This window comes from Myotis lucifugus, unplaced genomic scaffold (genome assembly GCF_000147115.1).
Source record: "Myotis lucifugus unplaced genomic scaffold, Myoluc2.0 scaffold_4063, whole genome shotgun sequence".
In the NCBI taxonomy this organism is placed as follows: Eukaryota; Metazoa; Chordata; class Mammalia; order Chiroptera; family Vespertilionidae; genus Myotis; species Myotis lucifugus.
Window position 1 is genome coordinate 1 of NW_005875111.1, and position 13,204 is coordinate 13,204.

The 13,204-nt window shown below is 41.5% G+C and overlaps 1 protein-coding gene and 1 pseudogene across 1 annotated transcript; one reads left to right on the forward strand and one right to left on the reverse strand.

Annotated features, from left to right (window-relative positions):
* Positions 1-2,286: 2,286 nt before the first annotated feature.
* Positions 2,287-5,155, reverse strand: LOC106695874 (annotated as a pseudogene).
* Positions 4,809-5,261, forward strand: LOC102421372 (parathyroid hormone-like). The gene is made up of 2 exons (XM_006108875.2): positions 4,809-4,897; positions 5,015-5,261. Exons 1-2 carry the CDS (start codon positions 4,809-4,811, stop codon positions 5,259-5,261), a joined length of 336 nt encoding a protein of 111 aa, XP_006108937.1.
* Positions 5,262-13,204: the final 7,943 nt, after the last annotated feature.

Here is a 13,204-nt window from a genome sequence, read left to right on the forward strand (position 1 = left end):
GGGGGGTTAAGAGATCAACTGAAGGACTTATATGCATGCATGATAAGATTAACCACAAGACACGGGGCGGGGGGGCGGGGGGTAGGGGTCGGGGGAATGTCAAGGGGGGGAAAAAAGGAGACATATGTAATACTCTTTGTAATACTTTAAGAAATAAAAATTATTAAAATATAAAAAAAATAATATACAAATATGTGCAGAAAGGTAGGCAAATACATTCAGTATTTCCCTGAATTAATAAAAATTGGCACAGTAATAAAGTGTGCTTGCTTCCTTTAAAAAATATACTCAATACATAGCAAAATAAATAAGTTTAGCCAAAAAAAATTAAATTTAGTTTAACTTTTGGCAAAGAACTAAATAATACTTTCATTGTTCTCCAGCATATATTTTCCTAAGTTGGACTTTATTGGTGGGTTATGATTGGCGTTTCTGCTTGAATTTCAATAGGGTGTCAGTGTCTTTCAAAAAAAAAAAAAAAGAAGACTGGAGTTCAAAGAAGGGAGATCTGTTAGTTTCTGGGGGAAAGTGAGGGTGAAAGAATAAAAATGACTCGGAGTCATAGAGACCTTTGTTGAATTCCATTTTCTTTACTTTCCAAAGCTCAGTGTCCTCATGTGAAAATGGGGCTAATGATTGTATTTATTGAAAGGATTGTTAGGAAAACTCAGTGGAATAATATATGTAAAGTCTACACATAGTTAGTGCTTATCAAATGTTTTATTATTGCAAATTAAATGCATTAATAAAATGTAAGTTACATAAAGTTTTAAATTATTTCACTTTTGAAGTCCTTAAAATTCATTGTATACTAAGAGCATTTTCTCAACGTATTTTTAACACCTCTAAGAAAAGCACTATATCTATTTTTTAAAAGATGACCAGGACTGATGTGGATTAGTTGAAAATGGCTTGTAAAGTAAGAATAACATGATATGATTCATTTTAATCCTCATAATAACTGTATCAATAATATGGTTATAAACATATACTTATTTTCAGTTTTTATTTTCAATGATGATGTTATACTTAAAATGATGACTTCACCATAAATCATTGAAGTCAGTCCTTTTTAATAATACAAATTCATTAACCCAGTCAGAATTCAGAATTGCAATTTAATATTTGTTAGAAATCTTTGCATAATTCTTTTTCCCAGCCCCATACTGTGTTCCTGTTAATATATAATGATCTAAATCTTAAGAATGGGCACCACCCAATCGGGTTGTCTGTTGTTCTGGTCCTATACTTGTGATCCAGAGAATTGGGAGTGATGTCATCTGTAACAACATAAAAGCTTCTCTTGCTGAGAGGAAAACCTACATATAAAAGTTACCCCTAAGCGTCTACAATCCAATTCATCAGCTTTCAAGTTTACTCAACTTTAAGAGAGCAGCAGCTACTAATATACCTGAAAGATATTATCCTAAGACATTGTGTGGTGAGTAATCTTCACTTTCTCTTTCAAATCTCATATAAGATATTTGTTATAATGTAGGTATTATTTAATGTGTATCATTTCCTACAAATAGTATGCTGTTTGTTCAAGTTAAAATGTGAAAGGAGGGTTTGATTTATGTTTTATATAAAATGCCACAACACAAAATAAATTTATGTTAATAAAATACTCTGAAATCATTTATTTTAGTGATGAAAGTGTTTTGAGGGGCCTTGCTTTTTCTAAATTTATCTGAAATTACACATAAAAAATTATAATTTGGCATCATATGCTTTAATAGTATCTTACTGAAATTTTCAAATAAAACAGACTAGTGAGGAATAAATCATTCTGATTTAAATAGCCAATATGCATTTATGAAATTGAGTTAGTAGTCCATTTTTTTCTGCAGAATACCCTTATCAAACTGTTTTATGACTCACGGAGAACTCAAGTTGTATACTAGAGCTGGAGAAACTGTTTTACTGCTGAATATTTATTCCCTTTAATAAAGCTTTTTTCACTTTCTATCCTGAAAACTGTACATGAATTGTAAGGGTATTTTACACCTGATTTTTCAGCTTTTTCATGACATTCTTGTAAGAAGCTTGTTTGTATTAGGAATAGGAAACAAAGCAGAGATGTCTAAAATCACTAGGTGAATGTGATAGAGGTAAGATTAGACACCAATGCTCCCGTCTTCTAGCTACAGTGCCTTTTTAAAAATATAACATAAACCAAAATTGAAGTATATGTATTTGTTGCTCCATCAATAGCTTTATATTGCACAGGGAAGCTTTATAACCCACAGTGAAAATAAATGTAGTAGATCATATTTCTTATACTACTTTTTTTTTTCAAACTGCATCCAGCTTTATTAAAGGTACTTTTCATAAACAATCATTGTATTTCAGACAGGATATGGGCAGACAATCATTAACAACATACAACTTTCAAACTCCCTTCTTCAATGAACTACCAATATCAGAAAGCCACCATAAAACCCAGTGAAGTCTCCATCTGATGCTCTGAATAGGGAAAGTGTAGAGTGAGGTTTGCCATTTCACATTGAGCATGTTGTGTAACAACTTCTCACAAGCCGACCCTAACTTTCAGGAAATGAAATGAAAATGGCAGAGAACATCGATCTGTAGATCCACAATCTAAAAAGGAACTGCTGCTCTTTTGAGGGAGGCCATCTCAGTGGTGACACTGGAAAGTTCAGATTGCCCAACTGACTGGAAATCAACGTTTTTGGGTCAGGTCCCAATAGGTCTTTGGGCTTAAGAGAGCCAAAGTCTATGCTAAATTGGAGAGGGAGAAAAGGACAGAAAAATGAATTTTAGTTTCCCACACAACAAGGTGTTTGTGCCAAGATGGCTAATGTGTGACAACATCAAGAGATCCTCCTCCCAGGAACCAAGAGGAAGTTTCTCAAAACTAGAAGGGAAAGGTCTTTCCCCCCATGTCAGTCCAGCGTTGGAGACATTGTAGTAGCACTATATGTCCGTCCCCCAAAATAACAATGAAGTGTTCTGTGTGTTAACAACATAGCTTAAAAAAGAAAAGTAAAACAAAATTCTGCATTTTTATAAAACTTGATAAAAAATAGTATTTCAAACTGTACAGTCACCAGAAATACACAGCTATCAAAAATGCACACACTTCACTTGGCACCTCCAGCATCTTCAGCTTTCTGTGCCTGGCCTGCTTTGGCATCTCCATTCTCTGCAGGGCTATTCCCATCTTTGCCAGCATCAGCTTTCCCTTTTCCCTTTCTGTACCTTCTCTCTCTTCTTTGCAGGGGCCTTTTTCGGCTTGGGCTCTGGCTTTGGAGGAGCAGGTTTAGCTGATAATCTGGTGAATCTTCTCGGTGGTTTGTCCTTCACTTTGGCTTTATCTCCTTTAGCATCCCCTTCTGCCTTTCTCTTGGGCATGATGGTGATGGTGGTGGGATGTCAGAGCAGGACATGGGGGATGCAGCAGCGCAGTGTCTTTGCGGGGTCCGGGGGTCGATCTCTCTTTCTCATACTGCTCTGATTCTTATACCACTTTTAAATGATGCTACCACTTCAAAATAAATAAATAAAGTCATTTCCCTTTAAAATATGAGTGCATAGTGATTCTCTATGTGTATGTTAAAACAGAGAACATCAAGCATTAAGAAAAAGCACTTCTATAACAATAGGCTTTGCAATTACTGAAGTGCTGATTAAGATAAGACTAGACTAGTCTATTTTGAGATGAAAAGCTTCATGAACAAAAGAGGAAAGTGCTAAAAATTATACTCAGACAAGATAGTTTTAAAAGAACCTGATGAAAAAAAAAACGACAACAAGCATTTTATATGAAGTCAAAGCTCTAAATTCTTATAATTAATTAGATGATTTTTAAATACTTTGACACATTTTTAAATGGTAGAAGTATGCATTAATTTAGTAAAAATATCTCTAAATCAGGGAGTATTAATTTGGTATTTGTGGTTATTTATGCAGTGCCTGAAATTATGTTGACTTGTGAAAAATAAATTTTCCAAGTAAATAGTGTTAATAATTTATCTAAGAGAATTAGTCATTTTTCAAGCAAATTATAAGCACTTAGTCATAAGCAACATAAAATGTAGGAGGAAATTCCAAAAAGTATGCATTTTCATTCCTGTGGCTTAAAATGCATATATTAAAACTTGCACAAGAACTCTCAAGATCAACCGAAGGACTTGTATGCATGCATATGAGCATAACCAATGGACATAAGACACTGCGGGGTAGGGGAAGCCGGGGTATTGTCAAGGGTGGGGAAAAAAAAGGACACATATGTAATAACCTTTGTAATACTTTAAGCAATAAAAAATAAATAAATTTAAAAAAAGAAAAAAAAGAACTCTCAAAAAGATCCCTAAAAAGTAAAACTAATTTACCTAGAAAGTAAAATTAACCTGTCTAATTTCTAAGTCAAATTATGTGTATATAAAATACATACTAATGTATCTGTAATGGCTCAGTGTATAGAGTGTGGGCCTGCGGACTGAAGAGTCCTGGGTTTGATTGCAGTTAAGGGCACAGCATGGGTTGCGGGCTCAACCCCCAGTAGGAGGCATGCAGGAGGCAACCAATCAATGATTCTCTCTCATCTTTTATGTTTCTATCTCTCTCTTCCTCTTCCTTCCTTTCTGAAATGAATAAAAATATATATATTTTTTTAAAGAGGCTGATTCCAAAAGTCCTCCATGAAAACCAATGCAATTAGTTGCTGTACCACTCTGTGTACAGTTGTATAGTTATAAATGTAAACTGCTAAATTTAATTATATAGTTTGGAATAGTAAAAACATTTTTTAAATACCTGCATTTTGCTTTTCCTCTTTAGTGAAGATGATGTCTGCAAAAGTAATGATTGTTAAAGTAATGATCATCATGTTTGCAATTTGTGTTTTTGCAAAATCAGATGGGAAACCCATGAAGTAAGTACCGTTTCTTGTTCTGCATGGCTAGGACTTGGGGATTGGACTTTTAGGGCTGGCTTTATGATGGGAAGAGGAGGGCTGATGGAGTGGCTTCTCTGTTTCTGTTCCTTACAGAAGGAAAACTGTGGGTGAAATAGAGCTTCTGTATAAGCTGCGTAAACATCTGCAAAAGTTGGAAAAGCAGGAGTGGCTACGGAAGTTGCTGCAGGAAGTGATCCTCGGAGAGTCTACAGTTCGTAGGGATGTTTCCAGGAGGTCCCTAAGAAAGGAAGACAATGTCCTGGTTGAGAGCCATCAAAAAAGCCTTGCAGAAGCAGACAAAGCTGATGCGGACGTATTAACTAAGGCTAAATCCCAGTGAAAACACATCTATCAGAGCACTGCTCCAGACAGCCTAGGGCAACAATATTACATGCAGCTAATGGTTCCACCATCTATTATGATGACCAAGTACCAATATTTCTAATATTACCAAACTTTACATGTAATCCATTGCTAACCATGATAGCTATAATTTAATTGATTATTTTGATTTTATTTTTATAAAAGAGTCTTTTAATTATTCTATTTCTGTGCCAGCTGGGCTGTTTATTCTTTTTAAAGTATGTTATTGCATAATTTATAAAAGAATAAAATTGCAGTCTTTAACCTCTCTCTCACCTTACAATGCAAAATAAAAAATTAATGATCATGATTCTAAAAAGGTGACGTTAAGTAATTTTCAATTGTTATAAGAATATCGTTTTGGTTATAAGTAATACCAACATATTTAAATGGATCATGACTAGGAAGAACAACATAAAATGGTTTTATTGAAAAATAATGGACATACATCACTATATAAGTTAAAGGTGTACAACATGATGGTTTGATTTACATACACTGAGTGGCCAGATTATTATGACCACCCCATCAGTACTTCATTGACACTTCCAAAAATAATGAATATTGAAAACTTCCTAAGCAAATACTCTCAAGGTTTTATTATTATTACTAGAGGCCTAGTTCATGAAATTCATGCATGGGAGGGGGGTCCCTCAGCCCAGCCTGCACCATCTCCAATCTGGGACTGTTGGCTCCTAACCGCTCACTTGCCTGTCTGCCTGCCTGATCACCCCTAACCCTTCTGCCTGCCTGCCAGATGCCCCAAACTGCTCCCCTGCTTGCCTGCCTGATCACCCCTAACTGCTCCCTTGCCTGCCTGATCACCCCTAACTGCTCCCTTGACAGCCTGATCACTCCTAACTGCTCTCCCCTACCGGCCTGATCACCCCTAACTGCTTCCCTGCCAGCCTGATTGCCCCTAACCGCCTCTGCCTTGGCCCCCGCCACTGTGGCTTTGTCTGGAAGAAGTCTGGTCTAATTAGCATATTACCCTTTTATTAGTATAGATTATTTGCATAACTAATTCACTTCATTGTACTGATGGGGTGGTCATAATAATCTGGCCGGTCATAATAATCTGGCCACTCAGTGTAAATTATGAAATGATTATGTGTTGAACATCATCCTTTTAGTAATATTATCAAAGTACCAGGTCCCCAAATCTTAGAAGCAAGATACTATTGTCCTCTTCATTTCAGGAAAGATAATGAAATAGTCAGAAAAGGAGAAAGTGATCTGAAACTTGAATGCAAAAGCATTTGCCTATACACAAACCTACTTATCATATTTCTAGTCTGAACCCCAAATTCCATGGACTAGAGTTTTTGTATGTTTTAGAATATAACTTCATTTATTTTTCCTTCGACACATATCTACTTAGGGTCCATTACTTGCCGTGTACTATATTAAGCATTGGACATACACCGGTAAGTAAAATAGACACAGTTCTTGTCTTCATGGGGCCATAAATTTAGTATGGAAACAGACATTAATTCATTATTCACTTTGATAAGTGCTCTAAAAGAAAAGCACAAGATACCTCAGGACTGTAAAATACACAGCCCTGATCTACTTAGATCAATACTGTCCAATACAACTGTCTGTGATGATGGAAATGTTCTGTATTCTGTGCTGTCCAATACCATAGCCACATATGCAGTTAAAATGTGGCTTGTGCCCAGATGGTCTCAAGCAGCCAAAATCCCCAGTAGTTTTCACAACCAGAAGATATGGGGACTTCTCTCCCTGGTACTGGAATTGTGTTTTGGAAGGCTTGATGTGGGGCTATGACCGCTCACTCCTCAAGGAGCGGGGGGAGGGGGGGCTTCACAACCAAGATATCCCTCCTGATTATTATCCACCACACATGTGTTCTGTGTCTCCGCCCCTCCTATCAGTCTCAATGAGGCTTCTTCTTAAATTCCTTAGTTATAGGACTTCCAGTCAGCTAGATTTCAGGTAGTTCTGAATGAAGGTTCTTCTGTAATTTTAATTTAGTTGTAATTTTGATGTGTTTATGGGAGGATTGGTATACCACATTTACCTATGCCACCATCTCTACTAGAAGTCCTTTACTTTTATTATTGTATATACACAAGCATGTATAAAACATCCTATCTAATAATAGAGAAACATGGTAATTAGCTGTACCTCTGCTACCCTTCCCATTGGCTAATCAGGGATATATGCAAATTAACTGCCAACCAAGATGGCGGCCGGCAGCCAGGCAGCTTGAAGCGAACAGGAGGCTTGCTTGCTTCAGTGATGGAGGAAGCCAACGTTTCCCCCCTGCGGCTGCCGGCCTCTGAGCTTGCAGTTTAAGAAACATTGTTACAAATATAGAAGCTAAACAAAACCCAAGAAACCTGCTTTCAGCCAGCCGGGATCTCAGAGCTGGAGTTGAAACAGTGTTTCGATTCTAGAACCCAAACAAACCAGATACCTGCTTTCAGCAGCAGAGGCCTCAGAGCTGGAGCCAAGCCTGAGAGCTAAAGCTGGCCCAGAATTAAAAAAAAAAGAAAAAAAGGACAGGTTGGGAGCTTCAGTCACCCACCAGCCTGAAAACGGCCCTCAGCCCCTCACCCAGACTGGCCAGGCACCCCAATGGGGGACCCCCACCCTGAAGGGGGTGTGACCAGATGCAAACAGCCATCATCCCCTCACCCAGGCTGGCCAGGCACCCCAGTGGGGACCCCCACCCTGATCCAGGACACCCTTCAGGGCAAACCAGCCGGCCCCTACCCATGCACCAGGCCTCTATCCTATATAGTAAAAGGGTAATATGCCTCCCAGCACTGGGATCAGCGGAGCAGCGAGTCCTCCCAGCACCGGGATCAGCGTGACAGGGGGCAGTGCCCAAACCCCCTGATTGCCCTGCGGCTCTGTGTGTGACAGGGGGCGGGGCCACAACCTCCCTATCTGCCCTGCTCTGTTCATGACAGGGGAAGGCGCCCCAACCCCCTGATCAGCCCTGCTCTGTGCCTGATAGGGAGGAGCTCCCCAACCCCTTGATTGACCCTGCTCTGTGCGTGACAGGGTACGGAACCCCAAACCCCCTGATGGGCCCTGCTCTGTGAGTGACAGGGGGCAGCGCCCCAACCCCCTGATCGGCCCTGCTCTGTGCATGACAGGGGGTGGCGCCACAACCTCCCCATCGACCCTGCCCTGAGTGTGACAGTTGCAGCGCCCCCAACCCCCTGAGCGGCCCTGCTCTGTGTGTGACAGGGTACGGAGCCCCAACCCCCCCTGATGGGCCCCTGCTCTGTGAGTGACAGGGTGCAGCGCCCCAACCCCCCTGATCAGCCCTGCTCTGTGTGTGACAGGGGGGGGTGCCACAGCCTCCCCATAGACCCTGCCTTGGGGTGTGACAGGGGGCGGGGCCCCAACCCCCCCAATCGTCTCTACCCTGAGCGTGATTAGGGGTGGAATCGCAACCTCCCGATCCGCCCTGCTCTGTGCATGACAGGGGGCGGCGCCCCAACTCCCCAATCGGCCCTGCTCTGAGCCTGACCAGGGGCTGCACCTAGGGGATTGGGCCTGCCCTCTGCCACCCGGGAGCAGGCCTAAGCCAGCAGGTCGTTATCTCCCGAGGGGTCCCAGACTGTGAGAGGGCACAGGCCGGGCTGAGGGACCCCCCCCCTCCCCGTAGTGCACAAATTTTTGTGCATCGGGCCTCTAGTAAATGTATATTTTCAAGAAAAAAATACAAAATGAACACCTTTACTCACTGCTCAGATTATGAAACAGAATATTGCCAGTAGCTTAGAAATTCTTTGTTAGCCCTTCCTCAATCACATCCCTCTTCTTCCTGGCCTCATTTTTATATTTATCATTATCCTATTTTTTTCCTTTCCTTTTCTTTTTTTTCCTTTCTTTTCTTTTCTTTTTTAAATCTGCTCCCAAGGATATTTTTAAAGAGATTAAGACAGAGAGACAGAGAGAGAGAAAGAGATATGAAAGAGAAACATTTATCAGTTGCCTCCCTACACACCCAGCTAAGGTTTTCTTGCTTCTCTTGCTTATCTTTATAAAATGTCAAGATCCCTTAATTAGATGAATAGTCTAAAATCATTTTTTTGTTTTGTTAATACTCCCCTGAGGATATTTTTTCCATTGCTTTTTCTGAGAGGATAGAAGGGAGGGAGAGAGGGAGAGAGAGAAACATTGATGTGAGAGAGACACATCAACTGGTTGCCTCCTGCACACACCCCAATTGGGGACAGGGAGCAAACCCCAGAACCTAAGTATGTGCCCCTGACCGGGAATTGAGTCTGAGATCTTTCCATGCAGAGGCTAATGCTTAACCACTGAACCACACTGGCCAGGGCTCTAATATAATTTTTTAAATGTATACTTTTGTATAACATGGACTCTGTCTTTCTAGCTCATGATATCTATTTTCTCACCATCCACTATAGCTAATCCCTGCTCCATATTTTTAGGTTTTTGTTAGTGTTTAACATAAAGGTACTCATTTCTGAATTAGTTAGTGTGAACAAATTGCTGTGACAAATGTATAGCCACCTAAATTAAATAGAAGTTGGTTTCTTGTTCACATAACAGTACTGGAATGTTACATTACTGGGCTGGTTAAGAGGTCAAAAGGGTGGCTAGGGACTCAGTTTCTATCATTATAACCCTGGATGTCTCCTTTCCAGTAGTGGAATTAAAAATTAGAAAATGTCGTGGGGGAAGTTTTTATCAGCTAGGCCTGGGAAAGGTGACACCATTCCTTCATATTTCATCTATACTAATAATAGCTTAGGGCCCTCACAACCTAAATGACCCAGACAGACGACCAGTCACCAGGAAGTGTATGGAGCACCTCTTGGTTCTTCCCCTGAGGCCCACAGGCTTCTATCACAGCAAGGCTGGCAGCAGGTGGGTGGGTGGGGCGGCGGGGGGTGAGGGGGTAGGTGAGGTAGGCACAGCAAGGTCGTTAGCCTCCAGCCCAGAGAAAGAGAGAGGTGGGGCCTGATCTGCAGCTGCTACGGAAGTTGTGGATCAGGCCCAGAGATAGGCTGGGAGGGAGAGATAGCTGTCAGCGGGGCCATTCTGGATTTTCCAGAAGAGCCAGTGGCTGCCTAGGAGGCAGAGCTTTTGATGCTGACTGGCATAGAAACTGACCAATCAGAATCTAATCTGGGTGAACTGCGAGGGCAATTAGGCCAGCAGGGGAGGGTAGTTGGGGGCGAGATCAGGACTGCAGGGGGTTAAGGGCAATCTGGCCGGCGGTGGAGGGCAGTTGGGAGCAACCAGGCTGGGAGGAGAGGGCAGTTGGGGGGTGAAATCAGGCCGGCAGGGGAGGGAAGTTGGGGGCAAGATCAGGCCGGCAGGGAGGGTAGGTGGAGGCGAGATCATGCTGGCAGGGGAGGGCAGTTAGGGGCGATCAGGCCGGCAGGGGAGAGCAGTTGGTAGCAATCAGGTTGGCAGGGGAGCAGTTAGCAGTGATCAGGCAGGCAGGCAGTAGTGTTTAGGGGCAATCAGGTAGGCAGACAGAGGCAGTTAGGGGTGACCAGGCAGGCAGGCAGAGAGGTTAGGGGCAATCAGGCAGGTAGGCAGAGGCAGTTAAGGGTGACCAGGCTGGCAGGCAGGTGAGTGGTTAGGAGCCAGCGGTCCCAGATTGCGAGAGGGATGTCCGACTGCCAGTTTAGGCCTGATGCCATAGTCAGACATCCTCCAAGGGGTCCCCGATTAGAGAGGATGCAGGCTGGGCTGAGGGACCCCCCCCCCACCACCCATCATGCACGAATTTCATGCATCGGGCCTCTAGTTGATTATAATATAGTCATACTTTATATTGTAATATTGTAATGGCCTGGGCAGCTGGAAAATGTAGTCTCTGGTTGGGTAGATATTTCCCTGTGACAACTCTATACTGTTTTCCATACATGGTATGCCAATTTACATTCCCACTAACAGTTTACAAAGGTTCCCATTTCTTCATATTTGCTACTCATTGTCTTTTTGATAATAGCTATTCTAACAGGTGTGAGGTGATATCTCATTGTTGTTTTTTAAACTTTATTTATTTATTTACTTTGGTTAATCTTCACCTGATGATATATTTTCCCATTGATTTTTTTTTCTTTTTTTTCCCCATTGATTTTTAGAGAGGGTGGAAGTGCTGTGAAACAATTGCGAGTTTGCTCATTGCTTCTACATGGAACATTTTGTTTCTCTTAAATTGGAAATTCCATATTGACCTCTTTGGTACATGCATTGATATTGTGGAAGGAAGACTTTCATTAAGGGTCTGAACCTTAGCTCATTCAGTAAGCATTTACAAATTATTGTGCAGAACAGTTTGTGATGGTGTGAATCAATGGCATTACCTACTGGATATATAGCTGCTACCCATGCTTCCAAATTATAAAGGTTTGTTTTTTTGTTTTTGTTTTTCTATTGAGCCCTCTTTGTCCTCCAGTCACTCACACTCCTTCTAGTCACCTCCTTTTCTTTATAGTTGCATCATCCACGTGTGCATCCTTAAACATTACAGTTTAGATTTGCCTATTTTCCTTTTTAGTATAATAAGTTTAAAATGCGGAAGATTATATTCAGCATTTGTTGTAATTCACCCACCAGATTCTTCGTTTGTAATAACAGCATTCTTACACATAATGGTTAGCACTTACCCAGCATATCACACATTTTTTTTTTAGCTCATTTAACCATCATTAAATCTCTACAAGCTAAGACTATAGTTAGTCCTGCTTACTAGTTGGAGAAATTAAGGCTCCACATGGCTCAATGTCTTGTCAACACCACAAGGAAACCAGGTCTCAGGGCTCTTGTTACTGCACATGGGATTAGACTATTTTTAAGGGACCCACTCAGCACTCAAGTGCTAGGCAGTTCCGAATGGGTTACAGGCACTTGCTAAAGGGCACACTATACTTGAGCATCCTCCATTCGCATCAAGCATAAGCATACACCGCACAAGGCGACAATCCAGACAGGATGGGGGTGGCTTGGACCACAGTGACAGCAGTGGGAGTGGGTGTATTTTGAAGGTAGAGCTAGCAAGGTTTGCCAAAGGATTGGAAATGATGTCAAGGATTACCTCAAGGCTTTTGGGCTGAATACCAGGAGGAATGGGGTTCCTAGGTTTTGAGAGCGGTTCGACTGTAGCAGACTTTGTTTTGTTTCGTTTTGGCAGAGAGAGGGCAGGGAGGTGGCAGCAAGAGTGCTGCTTCAGACACCCCAAGAGCCCCACTACACATCCCGGTGGAGAGATGGGATAAGGGGATGGACTTACAACAAAAGGTGTCAAGGCGATCATCCAGACAGACATTGGTGGCTTGGACCATGATGCCCGCCGTGGGAGTGGGTGTACTTTGAAGGCAGAGCTAACAAGATTTGCCGAGGGATTGGAACGATGTCAAGGATTAACTCAAAAGTACGCCTCAGTCTCAAACTCTCCCTTCAGCGATCGCCGATCCCCAAATTATAAAGGTTTGAAAGGTTAACTTTCCTTTTAAAGCAGACAACACTGGAACTTTCTCTCTCTCTCTCTCTCTCTCTCTCTTTAAGGAAAGAGATGAACTACTAGTATAAGTCCCTCACAGCAAGATAAAATAATTTGACTGGATTCTGTCATACAACAAAGTCTCTGTATTTCATCTGAAAATTTCTTGCTGGTATAATTTTTCCAGAGTTTTCTGAAAAATTCCTAAAACTTGGGATTAGCACTTGTGAATTATGCTAAGCGGAACACTTTGATTGGCCCCACAGCAGGGTTAGAACTACTTTTTGTTTTTCTTATTAGGTGTTGGGTTTATTTGTAGGGAAGAGTAAGGGTGAGCCAAATGAAACTATAAATATAAGGAGTATTATGAAAAGAATGGGGCTAAAGCAGGGGTTCCTCACCCTTCCTAATGCGAGACCTTTAATACAATTCCACATGCTTAGTGACCC